Source organism: Eubalaena glacialis, chromosome 17, assembly GCF_028564815.1.
Source record: "Eubalaena glacialis isolate mEubGla1 chromosome 17, mEubGla1.1.hap2.+ XY, whole genome shotgun sequence".
Lineage (NCBI taxonomy): Eukaryota > Metazoa > Chordata > Mammalia > Artiodactyla > Balaenidae > Eubalaena > Eubalaena glacialis.
Window position 1 is genome coordinate 15372381 of NC_083732.1, and position 17582 is coordinate 15389962.

The following is a 17582-nucleotide window of genomic DNA, read 5'->3' on the forward strand; positions in this document are numbered from 1 at the left end:
TCCTCCTCATGTACTGTAACCCAAATGCCATGGGAGATGCTGCGAGGGTCAAAAGGGACACAGACAACGGAGAGATCGAGGCCTCTGCCCAAGAGGGTACAGCTCGTCCGGGACAGAAACGCAGGCATAGTGAGCCCCGCATGGAGGGAGGGGCACAGGCCGGACCCTGGGATCCAAACACGGCAGAGCTTCGCACTTCAATCATGACCAGGATGAGATGAGACGCCTCGTCCAAGATACTTACCCTGTTGTATACGGGATGTTTATGCCACCTAGATTGATACTTTCACATCCAACAATAAACAGGGTTGAAAAGCACAGTAAAGACACACCACTGCAGATCATCGCTAGTTTTGCAGATTCTCTTGCACCAAGTTTCAATTTTTTTATGATGTAGCCTCCAAGGACAATCCCAACACCGGCACTGGGGACAATGATGACACCTGGAGAGAAGAAGGGAAGGACAGGATTAATTTGAAGTAATGTATACTATTATTTATTGTCTAATTATTCTGTTTCTACTTACTTATTAGTACTAAGGGAAAGAATTTTAAAAACACTAAAATCAATAACTCTTTAATGTTTGTGATTTTATAGTATAGCTTATTTTCAACACATACAGCCAACAAAGGACTCATATCCAGAATGTGCAAAAACTTACAAAGCCATGAAATAAAGACAAGCAACCCATTAGAAGGTGAGCAAAACTTAAATGGGCCTTCACTAAGGAGGAAATTCAGCTGACCCATTAACTCATAAAGGTGGTCAGCCTCCTTACTAAGAGAAACACAAATTAAAGCCACAATGAAATACTACTCCATGCCAACCATGTCAGTAAAAATGGAAAAGTCTGACAACACCACATATTGGCAAAGATACAGAGCAATGGGCACCCTCTACAAGGCTGGTGGGATGTAAATTGTGACAGACACTTTGAAAGACAGTTTAGCATTATCTGGTAGAGTTGAAGATATACACACCCTGTGACAGGCAATTCCATTCCTGGATCTATACCCTGAAGAAACTCATGCACATGGGGACCAAAAGAAGTGTACAAGATATCTGAAGCACCATAATAGCCCCAAACTGGAAATAAACCAAACACCCATTAATAGATACATTACATTCAGTAAATTCATGTAATGAAATGATGCTATACAATAATAAAAATTAAGACACATAATCACATACAAACACAATGTTGAATAAAGGAAGTAAAACACAACAGAAAACATGATCTGACTGTATAAAGTTCAAAAACAGGTAAAACTAAATGATTTGTTTAGAAATGAATATATAGTTAGTGCAACTATGAAGAAAAGCCAGGAAGTGAAAATTGCCATAAAAGCCAAGATAGTAGGGGGATGGGTGGGATCCGGAAAGGATACAGGGGGCTCCTGGAGGACTGAAAATACTCCTTTTCATGACCTGGGCAGTAGTTACACAAGTGTTCACTTTATGAGTATTTATTATCTCTAAGTTTTTTTTGAAGTATAGTTGATTTACAATGTTGTGTTAGTTTCAGGTGTACAGCAAAGTGATTCAGTTACGTATATATGTATATATATTCTTTTTCGTATTCTTTTCCGTTATAGTTTATTATAGGATTTTTAATATAGTTCCCTGTGCTATACAATAGGACCTTGTTGTTTATCTACTTTATATATAGTAGTGTGTATATGTTAATCCCAAACTCCTAATTTATCCCTTCCCCGCCCTTTCCCCTTTGGTAACCATACGTTTGTCTTCTATGTCTGTAAGTCTGTTTCTGTTTTGTACATAAGTTCATTTGTATTATATATAGATATATATATAGATATATATATAGATATACACACACACACACACACACACATATATACTTTTTGGCCGCGCCACGTGGCTTGTGGGATCTTAGTTCCCCGACCAGAGATTGAACCTGGCCCCTGGCAGTGAAAGCACCGAGTCCTAACCACTGGACCTCCAGGGAATTCCTTTAAGCATACTTACATGCTCGCAAAGAGACCAAAAAGGAATGGGAGATTGAATGGGGAGAAAAAGGGTTATCTAATGTCAAGGCAAGATCCTTGAGGAGTCAGGAGAATATAGAATTAATAGCACAGATGATCAGATTAGCCCTGGAGAGGGAGAGCAAGAACCCTGCATCTGGGCCGGGAATCAGATTTGGGAGCAGTGGGGTGGGGGGATAAATCAATGGGTAGGCGGTAGCTTCTCGAATGGTAGTTTTTCTGTTTTGTTGTTGTTATTTTGGAAACATCATGCAATACATGATGGACTAGAACACGTGAAAAGCACAGAGAAATATGAAGGACCAAAAACCCACAACTTACATTCTGGCATATTTCACTCCAGTCTTTTTTCTATGCTTTTTTTTTCCCCCTCAAGGATTGATAACATGTGTAGATTCTTTATATGTGTGTGTGTGTGTATATATATATATATATATATATATATATATATATATATGTATGTATGTATATATGTATGTATGTATGTATGTATACATATAGCTTTGGTTTGGGAAGAGATACGGAGAACTTTAAATATAGCCAAAGGTTGAAATAACCATTGTAGGAAAGTGAAGAGCGGGCTAAATTAGAACATGTACACGGCTTTGCAAATGGAGAGGACGGTGGGTCCAGGTGCTATGAGATTCCAGAAGTCTGCAGCTGCATCAGTGTGCATGCTTGGATGACTCGCTCCTCCTGTGTGTTCCACAGCCCACGTAAAGGAGCAAAGAGGGAGGGTTAGATTAAAGTCTGAGCTTTGCCTGGGTTGGCAGGGAGAAAAAAAAAATAGTGTTTATCTTGTAATCCTCACCATGGTCCTGACTTTATAAAACCAGTAGTGGCTCTTTTACAGGTGAGGAAGTGACTAGCCCAATAGTGCACACAGGGCAGGGAGAGCCAGAATGAAAACTGAGGTCTCTGGCTCCCAGCCCAGGGCACTCTCCACAGCACCACAGCTGCCTCTTAGAACCAGCGGGTACTGGAAGCTTTTGGGTAAGTTGACCAGAGCTCTGGACTTAGATGAGCTGGTTAATAAATTATTCTCATTAAAGAATAGTACACAGGGGCTTCCCTGGTGGCGCAGTGGTTAAGAATCTGCCTGCCAATGCAGGGGACACGGGTTCGAGCCCTGGTCCGGGAAGATCCCACATGCCGCGGAGCAACTAAGCCCGCGAGCCACAACTACTGAGTCCGTGCACCACAACTACTAAAGCCCGTGCGCCTAGAGCTTGTGCTCTGCAACAAGAGAAGCCACCGCAATGAGAAGCCCGTGCAGCTGCAACGAAGAGTAGCCCCCGGAGCGGCTGCAACTAGAGAAAGCCTGCGCGCAGCAACAAAGACCTAACCCAGCCAAAAATAAATAAATAAAATAAATTAATTTTTAAAAAAAGTAAAAAAAGAATAGTACACATTCTATCTACATGACTAAATAGGCAAAGCTTTACCTTTAGAGTGAAATGATCCATGAATAAAATTCCTATTTCAATTGAGCAATTTATATATCGATATTATAGTTATAGATACCGTGCTAGACCCTGGGATAGCAACAAAACAAATCCCCACGCTCACAGGTGAGTCCTAATTTAAAAGCAGTATAATTTATTTGACTATGCATCCTAACTAGTATTCAACTCTTAAAAACAAAAAATGTGTCATTAGTATGAGGTCTCGTCAGAGTGAAGATCTATTAAAATTTCCTCCTGATGTCCCCCTGTCCTCTAAATCTCACTGCACTACCAGACAGAAAGACTGACTATGCATGCAGGGGAATCTGTACGACGCTCAGATCTCCAGCTTGAGTAGGAGACCCAAATGTCTCGGTGTTGAAATTTTAGGGGAATGGAATGAGTAGGGAAGATTTGGTGCCGAGTGTGTGGTGGGGTGACGGAGGGGGAGCCAATAGAGCCTTCTCGCCCCTCCTCCAAGCCCCTTCTCCGGAACCCCGCTTGAGTGGTTTGGGGTTAGCTTGCGGGGAGCACGGAGGGACTGCGAGTCAGCTTCTCCTCCCACCTCCGGCGGCCACCTAGGTCTCCCCAACTTCACCACTGCCTTCTGGGGAGAGGGAAGTGAGGATATAAGATGGGCTCTCCCAGGAGAAGCGGCCCTCCTGCCGCTAGCCCTGTCTGAGCTCCAATTCACCTCACCGGCTGGTGCTCTCCTGCCCTTCCCCGTGTCCCCAGACCCCAAGCGCCCCTCCTTCTGTCTCCCTCCTCTGAGCCTCTGCTCCGGATCCAGCTCCTTCCCAGCCGCTGCCAGACGCCTGTTACCCTCGAGTTTCTGCTCCTCGCGCCCTCTAGTGGCCAAGACGCGGGGAGGGCGGGGTCAAGAGGGTGGGGAAAAGGCATCAACTGGGGCCCACGGACGCCTGTAGAACGAACCGAGGAAGGAGGACAGAGCAGCGGGGAGAGATGGGAGTGCCTGGACCAAGCCCAGGGGCCCAGCCTAAGGCACAGGCGGGAGAGGATGGAGGCCAAGGCGACTGCAGATGTCCGAGACAATCCCAGGTAAGAGTGTGGGCCATGAAGATTCTAAGTTCGAATCTCAGCTCTGCCACATACAAGCTGTCTGTCCTCAGGCAAGTTTCTGACATTCCGGGCCTTAGATTTTTCTGTAAAATATGGATAAGAGTAGTTTCTTCCTCATAGATTGTTAGGATTAAATGGGTTAAGATATAGGAAGTGCTTGAAACAGTGCCTAGCCCATAGTATATACCCAATAAATGTTGGCAATTGACACAAGTATCTGCCTGCTATTAATGAGTTTAACATTTGAACAAATAAATATATTGGAATTATAATTAGGCAAATTTTCATATGCTATTTAATCTATAGAACTGAATTTAAAATACTACTCACAGGGCTTCCCTGCTGGTGCAGTGGTTGGGAGTCCGCCTGCCAATGCAGGGGACACAGGTTCGAGCCCTGGTCCGGGAGGATCCCACATGCCGCGGAGCAACTAAGCCCGTGAGCCACAACTACTGAGCCCGTGCGCCACAACTACTGAGCCTGCACTCTAGAGCCCGTGCTCTGCAACAAGAGAAGCCACCGCAATGAGAAGCCCGCGCACCGCAAAGAAGAGTAGCCCCGCTCACCGCAACTAGAGAAAGCCCACGCACAGCAACGATGACCCAATGCAGCCAAAAAAGTAATAATAAATAAATTTTTTTTTAAAGAAAAGCATTAAAAAAAAATCTTACTGTATGTTATATGGCAAAATTTTAAAAAATTTTTAATAAAATAAAATAAAATACTACTCATAATTGTCCAACATAAACCTGTATGTGTTCTTCAATATATAAATCTTTGTTTGATATTCAGCTACTATGTTCTCTCAAACACATAAACCTCTGTTAGCTTTTGAGCTACTGTGTGTATATATCTGAATCTAAAGAAGTCATCGCTGCGTAAGTATTGCCCAGAGGACCCTGCTTCGTTCATAAAAGGTCTGAGCACATCCTACTGCTTTCCAGTAGGAAATCTTTTATCTACTTACTTTTCCAAGCAGATTGACATGTTAATTGTCCTACTTCCTTTCTCTCCCTTATTTCAAGCCTGATCCCCTAGCATTCAAGGTTGAAGTTTTTGCTCTGGGTCACAATATTGCTTACCCTTACAAAGTGTGGCTGGATGGAGTCAAAAGGTCTTTATGAAAAATGATATTTGGTGAATTACCAAATATGAAAGCTACTGATGAAATTTTTCTTCACTCCAATTTTTGTCAATATGTAGACATTATCTATTTTGCAAATAGACACATAAAATATGCCTAAGCCTAATGCATCATTTGGAACGCAGGAAAACCTTGAACTGGAAGACAGGAGGACAAAATTAGGTGACACACTCATCAAGAATGCCTCAGGTTCAGGGAACTGCAATTGTGCTGCTATTGCTACCATGAAGAATCACAACCTGCTTTCGCAGGACTCAGTGCTCACCCCCATCATAAGACCTGCCACCACCATCTATTGGGTTTACTTCTCTCTTTCCTGCTAGACTGGAAGGTTCCTGTGCATGGTAGGGACTATATCTTTATTATCTTCATACCTTTCTAGCATTTACCAAGGCCTGGTGAATGTATGGATGAATAATTTTGTTATTTAGAATTTATTACATAAAATCCTCAAATGACATTCATTTTTGTTTTCAATTACTCCTTGAAATAGGCCATATCTTGTTTTACAAAGAGGAGATCTAAGATCTCATTTGGAGTTAAAATAACTTGCTATAATCAGTTTAAAACTGGCACGCACGAAATATCTAGACTGACGCCTAAAAAAATCTCACTGTTATCAAAATTGACTTGGGCGTTATTAGCAAAAGCTTAACGGCCAAGCCACCACAGGTGACAAAGCGTGGAATGTCAGTAGCCCTCTGATACCTCTTTTCTATGGTGAGATCACAATGGTGCAGACTGTCCCACTGTGGTGTATTAAGTTAGTATAGACAGATCCTCAGCATCATAGATGTCCTCGTGCTCTTTTCTCAATTCTCTGACCCTTTCTGGGTATTCCACATCCAAAGTTTTCTTTAGGTAAGTTGAAAAATAAATGGTTTGCAAACCTAAGACTATGGATCAATACAGACTATAATTGTAAGCCATTATGGCTTCCAGGTTCTGCCGTTGTCTTGGGGGAAGGCAGCCGGGAGGGAAGGGGAGGAGAAAGCGGGGTGAGCACCTAGAAAAGAAGGAAGTAAATTCGTTCTCATGCCCATTCTCTCTCTCTCTCTCTCTTTCCCTCTCTCCCACCTTTCTCTTTCTTTCTGTACACATATACACCACACACACACACACACACACACACACACTGATGTTAGCTATATGCCAGAAACTGTGATAACTGCTGTATGGATAGTATCTCATCTAATTCTCAAAATTGTATGCATTTTGAATTGCTCTGAAATCAGAATGTGTCTGACAATCAATAGGATCTCTACCTTGTGTCATTGTCTAATTAGAAGCATTTTTCTTTCACAGTAACTCAAAATCATGGGGCATCTTACAATGAATGGTGTCTTAGGTTGGAAAGAATACAGAAGTTGCTTTCCACATCCCAGGTGAGGAAACATCTAGTGAGTGATAGAGCAGGGTAATAAACTCAAATTTATTTAACTTTTCCAAATACTATGTTTCTAATCTTATGATACAAAATAAATGTTTTCCTATCACCCAAGCCTAAATATATTACCCCTTTAAGCTTCCACTTTCCCTTGCAAATAAATAACAATCATTGTCAGAGGGGAATAGAAGAAGAGAATATTTTCAAGTTCGAACCTTGAAGCTAGCAAATTTTAAATGGTCTGAGAATACACAGCACAGTAAGTATACATTTTCACAAACTGCTCTTAAATCCACAAAGTATCACAAAATCACAATATAACTCTTTCTCTTTCATATATCTCACTATCACCCTTGTAAAAAATGTCAGAAATCCCTTCACCAACTATGAACGAGGTCCATCATTAGAATTAATTTATAGTGCCATTTTTATAATTCGGTGACTGTTTTAAGACAGAGACCAGACTATTTCTTTCGATCCATAATATTTCATAGCATAACATCAAGTCAAATTGTAAAGGATGCCCTGTTCGATTGGAATTAGGAGGGGCAGCCCATGTATGTTGACCTGAACAGCGTGTGTCACTCAAAGCTACCGGGCACCTGGAGAGAAGCCTATAGGTTGAGTGGCAGGATTTATAGGGGTTCTTTTATTTATTTATTTATTTATTTTTTTGGCCATGCCACATGGCACGTGAGATCTTAGTTCCCAGACCAGGGATCGAACCCACGCCCCCTGCAGTGGAAGCACGGAGTCTTAACCACCGGACTGTCAGGGAGGTCCCAATATCAGGGTTCTTTTAGCAATTCTCCTGAGGCAGATAGGCTGGCAGGGTGGCTAGCCTCGCACAGGGCTGCTGCAGACGGCCTGTCTGCCTCTACCACTTCAGTCAGAGGACACAGCGCCAGAAGCAGACCTCTCCGGCCACAGCTTCCTCTGTTGAGGACCCCGTGATGAACACAGTGGGGCTCAGATGGGACCCCCTGCAGCTCAGCAACAGAGCCTGCTCTGAAACATCTTACATGACCTTGCTGAAATGATTAATAAAGGCTTTCCAAGGAATTACACACCTCTGAAAACCTAGCCTACATCACCTCAGCCTGGAGATATCAAAATCAAGCTCACACAGAACCTCCACCAGGGTAAATGGGTCCCATTCAACCACAGTAACACCCTCTGCAACTCTGCCAACACAGGGAAATGCCGTGCAGCACGAGAGAAATATGAGAACCCCAATCTCAGGGATTCAAGGTCTTGGGAGCATTGAGCGAAAGGTAATAAAAAGGTACATTCAACAGAGAAAACAAGCCCACTTTTCATTTCAGGGTTCTGCAAAGCTCTGGCTGAAATAATACATAAAATCAAATGCCAAGCTGGGTCGTGAAAGGGATTCAAAAATCAAATCAAATGCATATTTCATCTTGTATGGCTTAAAAACCTAAAAGAGTTTTCTGCATCCAGGCAATAAAACCACAAAGGGCAAAAATAACTTGAAATGATGAAATGCAAAATATCAAAGTGTTTACTTCTGTTTTTCACTGGCTATGGGAAACTTAAGGTGAAACAGCAAAAGCTTTAAACAAATTATTGCAAGAGAAGGGGGGGATTTTGTAGAGGCCATTTTACAGAAGACGAACAGGATCTTATTAACCTTTTCGGTTATCAAAAGAAGCCTCAAAGGAAGACCTTAGTGTTAAGTTACTAGACTCAGTTTCCGTTCAGAGAAGCAAAGCCTACAGATGTGGGCCAGTGCCAAAGACAAAACCCTCTTTGGAGGCCCTATGGGGGAGATCCATTTTCCCTCAGCACTTTTCAACGTCTCCCCTTTCCATTGTTGTCCAAATCCAGCAGCTCTTGTGCCTTTCCATCGAGAGAGTTGATGGTGATTATGCCCAAGAATAGCTGAGCTACAAAACCTGGCAAAGCTATCCTTCCCCTGGGAGAAGTAAGCAGATTTTTCTTTCTTTTTTTTTCTTTTTGGCTGAGTTGGGTCTTTCGTTGCTGCGCGTGGGCTTTCTCTAATTGCGGCGCGCGAGGGGCTACTCTTGTTGTGGTGTGCGGGCTTCTCATTGCGGTGGCTTCTCTTGTTGCGGAGCACAGGCTCTAGGCACGTGGGCTTCAGTAGTTGTAGCACGCAGGCTCAGCAGTTGTGGCGCGCGGGCTTAGTTGCTCCGCGGCATGTGGGATCTTCCTGAACGAGGGATCGAACCCTTGTCCCCTTCATTGGCAGGCAGATTCTTAACCTCTGCGCCACCAGGGAAATCCAAGCAGATTTTTCACTCTATTTATCCAAAAAAAATTTTGAGACAAACTTCTACACACCTAACCATACTTGTTAGAGTGCTTTTGCCCCACTATGGCCAAGCGAAAATTTGGCTCATTAAAAACGATATTTCCAACACAGCCAAAAATAAATAATAAATAAATTAATTTAAAAAAACCATGTTAATTCTGCCAAATGAATAAGGAGGACCAGAGCGACCATTTAATAAAGATCGTCAACTCACTAAATGCTGTTTATTCTTTCTTTCTTTTTTTTATTGACAGCTTCGTTGAGCTATAAGTCACATACCATACAATTCACCTACTTAAATAAGTGTACCATTCAATGTTTTTTAGTATATTCACAGAGATATGCAACCATCACCACAATCAGTTTCAGAATATTTTCATGACCCTAGAAAGAAACCCTGTACCCATTAGTTATCAAGCTCATTTCTTCCTATGCCCCTTCCTCAGCCCTAGACAACCACTAATTTACTTTCAGTCTCTACAGATTTGCCTATTCTAGATGTTTCATATAAATGGAGTCGTAAAATATGTCTGGCTTCTATCACTTAGCATAATGTTTTCAACACTCATCCACGCTGTGCCACGTGTCAGTACTTCATTCCTATTTATGGCCAAACAATAATCCATTGTACTAACAGACTACATTTGATTTATCCATTCATCAGTTGATGGACATTTGAGTTGTTTCTATTTTTGGCTATTAGAATAATGTTGCTGTGAACATTCATGTACAAGTTTTTATGTGGACATATGTTTTCATTTCTCTTGGACATATGCCTAGAAATAGAATTTCTGGATCATATAGTAATTCTATGCTTGAGGAAATGCCAAACTGCTTTCCAATACAGCTGCGTCATTTGACGTTCCTACTGCCACCGTGTGAGGTTCCAATTGCTCCACATCTTCACCAGCGTTTGTTATTTCCACAAATAATATTTGATTACAGACATCCAAGCGGGTGTAAAGTGGTATCTCATTATGACTTTGATTTGTATTTCCCTGATAACTAATACGTTTGAGCATCTGTTCATGTAGCCATTTGTGCATCTTCTTTGGAGAAATATCAATTCAGATCCTTTGCCCATTTTTTTAATTGAGTTATTTTTCTTTTTATTATTGAATTTTAAGAATTCTTCATGTAAGGTACAAATAGGACCCAAATTCCATGCCTCCTACCTCTGTTGCATGGAGGCCTCTCCATCAGCTTCACCTACAGCTTCTGCGGAGGTTTGCAACAAGCAGCTGATGGGAAGGAGAAAAACCCAGGCCTGGTCCAGGGACGGGTAGACTCAATGTATTTGCGCAAGTTGAAAATGGACTTTTACACTACAGCCCATTTGGGGGTGGCTCCAAGAGAAAGGGGGGAACAGAGTGGAGAAATACTTATATTTTCAAATCGTGAATTTATACTAATATTACTAATTCAAGTTAACATTATAGGAGTTTTACTTAACTCCTTTGACTTAATACTAACTGTATGGATGCATAATTTACATGCGATAAAATTCACTTGTTTTAGGTATACAATTGTGTAACATCCAACACCCTAAAATATTCCCTCATGCGCCTCTGCAACTGGTCCCATCTCTTGACCCTTAACCTCTGGCAACTACTGATCTGCTTTCTGTCACTTTAGTTTTGCCTTTTGTAGAATTTTATATAAATGGTATATGATATATAGTCTTTTTTGTTTGACCTCTTAGCATAATGTTTTTGAGATGCATCCATACTTTTGCATGTATTAATATTACATTCATTTTTACTGCTGAATTAGTATGGATATACCACAATTTGTTTTTCCACTCACCAGTTGATGGACAATTTGGATTGTTTTCAGTTTGGGGCTATTGTGAATAAAGCAGCTATAAACATTCCAAAAAAAGAATTCCTCATGTAGAATATAAATTCTATATAAGGGATACAAGTCCCTTATCAGATATGTGTTTTATCTTCTCCCATCCTGTGGGTTGTTTTTTAACTTTTTTGGTGGTGTCCTTTGATGTATAAAAGTTTGTAATTTTGATAAGATCCAATTTATCTATTTTTTCTTTGGTTGCATTATCTAATTCAAGGTCACAAAGATGTATGCTTGTTTACTTCTAAGAGTGTTATAATTTTAGGTCTTACATTAAGATCTTTGCTCCATTTTGAGTTCATTTTTATATATATGGTGTGAGGTAGAGGTCCAACTACATTCTTTTGCATGTGGCTATCCAGTTACCCCAGTAACATTTTTTGAAAAGATTATTCTTTCCTCATTGAATGGTCTTGACATCCTTGTTGAAAACTGGTTGACTATAGATGTATGGGTTTATTTCTGGACTCTCAATTCTGTTCCATTGATGTTTATGTCTACTTTAAGTAGGTACCATACTGTCTTGATTACTGTTGCTTTTTATTAAGTCTTGAAATCAAGAAGTCTAGGTGCTCCAACTTTGTTCTTTGTCAGGATTGTTTTGGCTATTCTAGGTCACTTGCATTTCTAAATGAATTTTAGGATCAGCTTGTCAATTTATTCAAAGAAGCCAGCTGGAATTTTGACAGGGATTTGTTGAATCTATCTGGTGAGTATGGCCATCTTAGTAACATTGTGTTCCAATTCAAGAACATGAGATGTCTTTCTATTTATTTAGGTCTTCTTTAATTTTTAAACAATATTTTGTGGGTTTCAGAATATAAGTTTTGCACTTCTTTTGTTAAATCTAAGTATTTCATTCTTTCATGCTGGTGTAAATGCAGTTGTTTCCTTAATTTCTTTTTTGTTCATTGCTAGTGTATAGAAATACAATTGATGTTTGCATACAGGCATACCTTGTTTTATTGCACTTTGCAAATACTGCATTTTTTACAAATTGAAGGTTTGTGGCAATCCTGAGTCAAGTAAGTTTACCAGTGCCATTTTTCCAACAGTATTTGCTCACTTTGTGTCTCTCTGCATCACATTTTGGTAATTCTTGCAACATTTCAAGCCCTCCCCCAGCAAAAAGATTATGACTCGCTGAAAGCTCAGATGATGGTTAGCATTTTTTAGCAATAAAATTTTTTTTTTTTTTAAAGAACAGCTATTCTTTTTTTTTTTTTTTTTAACTTTGGGTTTATTTATTTTTTTATTTATGGCTGTGTTGGGTCTTCGTTTCTGTGCGAGGGCTTTCTCTAGTTGCGGCAAGTGGGGGCCACTCTTCATCGCGGTGCGCGGGCCTCTCATTATCGCGGCCTCTCTTGTTGCGGAGCACAGGCTCCAGACGCGCAGGCTCAGTAATTGTGGCCCACGGGCCTAGTTGCTCCGCGGCATGTGGGATCCTCCCAGACCAGGGCTCGAACCCGTGTCCCCTGCATTGGCAGGCAGACTCTCAACCACTGCGCCACCAGGGAAGCCCCAGCAATAAAATATTTTTAATTAAGGTATTTACATTGTTTTTTAGACATAATCCTATTGTACATTTAATAGACTCCAGTAAACATAACATTTATATGCACTGAGAAACAAACAAAAAAAATTGTGTGGCTTGCTTTATTGCAATATTTGCTTAATTGCAGAACCTAACCCACAATATCTCCAAGGTATTTCTGTATTAATCTTGTATCTTGCAATCTCACTAAACTCATTTACTAGTTCTAATAAGTTTTTAGTGCACTCCTTAGGATTTTCTTTATACAAGGTTGCATAATCTATGAATAGAGATAGTTTTACATCTTCCTTTCCAATCTGAATGTCTTTTATTTCATTCTCTTGCCCTACTTTCCTGGCTAGAATCTCCAGTGCAATGATGAATAGAAGTGCCAAGAGCAGACATCCTTGTCTTGTTCCTGATCTTAAGAGGAAAGCATCCAGTCTTTCATTACTAAGTATGATGTGGATTTTTTGTAGATGCCCTTTATTGCATTGTTTTTAAATCTCCAATCTTTTAAATAGTAGTCGAGCTAAAATTCATTTTTGTGTTATTTACAAATATGTTAGGTATAACTTTCAGAAAGCTCATAAAAATATATAATTTTTAAAAACATATATTTAATTTAACAGAAAACATTTACTGAGTATCTACTATGTCTTGGCTCTGTTCCAGACTCTGAAGGTGCTTAGTGAATGAAGCTGACAAAAAACCCTGCCCTGACTGAGTTTACAATCTACTGTGGGGAAAAGAGACAATAAACAATAAACCAATAACTAAGCAAACTGTACTGAATGTTAGAAGGTAAAAAGCACCACAGAGAAAAATGTTCAGCCTAGCAAGGAAAATCAGGAGTTCTGGGATAGGAGTTGCATTTTTAAATGGGGTATACTGGGTAGGATCTCATTGACAAGGGACCATTTGAGCAAAAACTTGGAGGAAAGGAAGTACAGCATGCATAGAAAATAAATGATCCCCCCAATTACACACTGTTTTCATCTATCCATTAAAATAAGTTTACTGAGAGCCAAGATTATTAAAGGTCAGAACATTTTATAACTAGAAGAAAATTCAAAACTTAAACTAACTTGCTTGCTGAATGAGATAGCTTAAGTCAGAAAAACTAAGAACTTTGGACAAAGCAGGGACAGTTGAGATGGAAATCTTAACCAGTATGCTATACATAGTGCACTTTTTAAATAAAGATGTTTTGTTTCAAATGACATGCATAATTCCACAGGTAATGAAATCCACAAAATAAGTTTTATGAATGGAAACATAATCTAGTAATCTAATGGTCTGAGTATCTTTGGAGAACACCAAACCTACTGTTTCTGAGAACCTAGGTTTCAGAAATCCATTAATTAATCACTTTATAAAAATAGCCATTGGGTTGAAAGCAATAGAAAAGAAACAGATGACATTGTTCTTGTGCGCCTTCCTAATGCAATAACAAGCCCCATCAACTGATGCGTCTCTAAATCTCTCAGCAAAACAGTCTCTTTCCCTCATTGTTCAGACCTTATCTACTCTTAGTGTTGAAGAATAAAATCACACATTTTCAAGTAAAACTTCTCTTTGGAAGGCAACAATAGATCTTCAAAAGCTAAAAGAATAAGAAAATGCAATAAATATTTTAAACTTCACCCTAAATGATACAAGTGAAGCAGCAAATGAAAAAAAATACAGTGTAGCAACAATCAGTGCAATTTCAATGTACCTCCCAACTAATAGCCACTGGCTCCTCTCCCAGTATGACGGTCACTGGTTCACTTTCAAGCCCAGATATTACACTAGGGGGCGCTCCACCAGGTTCAAAGGTAGCCCTGTATCTTTTCACATTTTTCTTTTCACCAAAATGAAGGATATGCAAGGCACATGCCAAATGCAGTGTTTTTTTACTCAAAGCTGGAGAGGAGTAGCTGACATCTGAAACAACTGGGTTGGAACTGAAAGCAACCATTAAAGATGGGGAAGTGGACAGAACAAAAAAAAGAAGGCAATTTAACAGGTGTGACTCAAGTTTCAGCTTGTTAGAGCAGGAAAGAACGCTGTGTTTTAGTATTTACTAGCATGTGTTTTAGAGCAGCGGTCCCCAACCTTTCTGGCACCAGGGACCAGTTTCGTGGAAGACAATTTTTCCACAGATGAGGGGTGGTGGGGGGATGGTTTCAGGACAATTCCAGTGCATTACATTTATTGTGCACTTTATTTCTATTATTATTACATTGTAACATATAATGAAATAATTGTACAACTCACCATAATGCAGACAGGAGGTGGAGCTCAGGCGGTAATGCAAGCAACGGGGAGCGGCTGTAAATACAGATGAAACTTCTCTGGCTCGCCCGCCGCTCACCTCCTACTGTACGGCCCGGTTCCTAACAGGTCACAGACTGGTACCGGTCCGTGGCCTGGGGGTTGGGGACCCCTGTTTTAGAGTTTACTAACATTTTCACAGTTATTCCCACATAATATGAAATTAATTGTTTGGGGTTTTTATTTGTCTGTTATCATAGAACCACAGAATTTGGGAGTTTACTCTAGAGATTATTACCTATCCCCTGATGATGACCCTTCTTTCTTGAAGGTTATGACCCTAAGGTGGGCTGGGAGCACATACCATTGGGCAAAATTCCACCGGGCAGATATTTTATATGAACACAAAATTTCTACTGACACCTTATTCCGAGATTCTTGGGACTCTGATCTAAAAACAAATAAAGACTTATCTACTATTAGCTGTCAGCTCTAAAAATGCACCTGATGCTTTTACAGTACTTGAGGCAACTGTAAGTTTGTTTCCTTAATTATCTTAAACATGCTCCCTAAAAATCTTCAATTAATGTGTAGAATGCTTTGCCCAGCAAAGTTAATGCCAATGACTCTGTTCAAATAAATAAAAGTTAAGTACAAATTGACAGTTTGCTGATATATATATATCGTATAACTACAACTATCAACCTATTGATTACATGAATAACTGTCTCTGAGAACAAGGCTGAAATAAGAACAATAACAAAAAACTTGTAATGTCACAAATACAGATGTGCTATGGGAAAATCTTATCAAAGGATACGGACAATTAATTACACAGCTACTCCAGGTCTGAATGATTCCACCAAGTTCAACTGCATTTCCAAAAGGGTTTGGTATTTACATAGAATATATTTCAAACAAATTTAAGGAAGATATGGCAAAATAATATTGAACTACTCTATACAAAACAATTATACACAAATCGTTCCCTGCACAGGTAAGAGAAGTATGCACCTATAATGTTTTTAAATATCTGCTTTAATCAAAAAACCAACAGAAATTATATTCATCTTTATTGCAAATAGAAACATAAGAAAAATTTCAATACGATGACTTTTTTTTTTTTTGACCATGCCACATGGCTTACGGGGGGGGTCTTAGTTCCCTGGACCAGGGCAGTGAAAGGGCCGGGTCCTAACCACTGAACTGCCAGGGAACTCTCTCAATATGATGACTTGAAAAAAAATTAACCATTCGCCTGAAATCTAATCAGTCGAACAGTAACAAATGCAAATAACCCCATGCTCTACCCTCTGGCCAATGGAAAGATGCCACAATGAGAAGTTGAACCTGACAGCAAAGCAAATTTTCTGTGGTCCATCATGAGATGGTTCAGGTTACAAGAGGACATCACTTCAACTTCTAATAATGTCTAAGCACATGTTTCATTATTTAGTTGAAAAGAGTAAGGTATTTCCTGCCCGTGTGGTATAACTATATCGTGGCCATACTTAACAGCCAAGATATTCATCAGGTCTGGACATGATTTCTACGAGTTAACAGCATCTCTGAGGAAATGAGAAATGGTGACATGAGCTGGGAGTCAGAACAGTTTGTCTCCAGCCCCAGTTTGCCACTACCTGTGAGGCTGTGAATCCTTCAGTTAGTGCCTATACCTTTATTTACCTATCAACAAAATGGACAATATTATACTCCAGCCCCTACTTTCCTCCCTTCCTCATCTCTTTCAATAATAATCCTGGTTCTCCTGTCCTATTATGGAGAATGGAATATTTGATGAATAGAGATGAAAGCCAGGGTCATTCTCATTAATAATTAATACTTGAGTTGCTCTTTACGCTTAATAAGTCATTTTTAAACTTTTTAAAACTTCAACAGCCCTGTAAAATGGCTATGATTACACCATTTCACAACTAGTAAGACTGAGACCACAGAAATTAGTTAACTCACCCAAGGTGGCAAATAAATGGGCAGAGGTTGAACCCAGACCTGATGACTCCAAAATTCATCACCTTTCTCTTATAAGATGTTGACTCACTACAAAGCAGATAGGGATCACCTCACTTTAGTAGGGTAGGAACCTGCTAAAACAGGACCATGCTCAACAAAAAGTTCCTGAGTTCTTAAAAGAAGAGACTGAGTCATCAAGCTACCTTACTCCTTGATAGTCCCTCCAAAAAAAGCAAAAAGTGTGGCAGTTCAACCTCAGTTCCATCACACGCACCAAAGGAGAAAAAAAATCAATATATCTGTAAAAGAAATTTAAAGTGCCAGGGAAAGGTATTACATATATCCAGAGTAAGATGGTAAGACACTAACTAACTTGAATGCCTAGAAAAAGAAGTTGCTCACAAAAATCAGAGGATTTTGTGAGGTTGGGGGTGGGGTAGGGGAGACAGTGGGAGGTCTGTTAGTTGAGCTTTGGTGAAAGCTTGTCTAATTCAATCCCTCATTCCCAAGATGAGACTGAGGGCCAGAGAGGTTAATGTTTACCTTCAGTCATTCATCAGATCCATTGAGTGTATCTTGGATGTGATTTAACCAAGGACGTGACGC

The 17582-nt window shown here is 40.0% G+C and overlaps 1 protein-coding gene across 1 annotated transcript in view; it reads right to left on the minus strand.

The window, feature by feature from the left end:
* The window catches only part of SLCO5A1 (solute carrier organic anion transporter family member 5A1), a 122577-nt gene that overhangs the window by 23411 nt on the left and 81584 nt on the right, over positions 1–17582 (minus strand). Inside the window, exon 5 of the mRNA XM_061171935.1 lies at positions 245–443. Within this exon, the coding sequence (XP_061027918.1) occupies positions 245–443 (199 nt within the window). The remainder of the gene's footprint in view (positions 1–244; positions 444–17582) is intronic.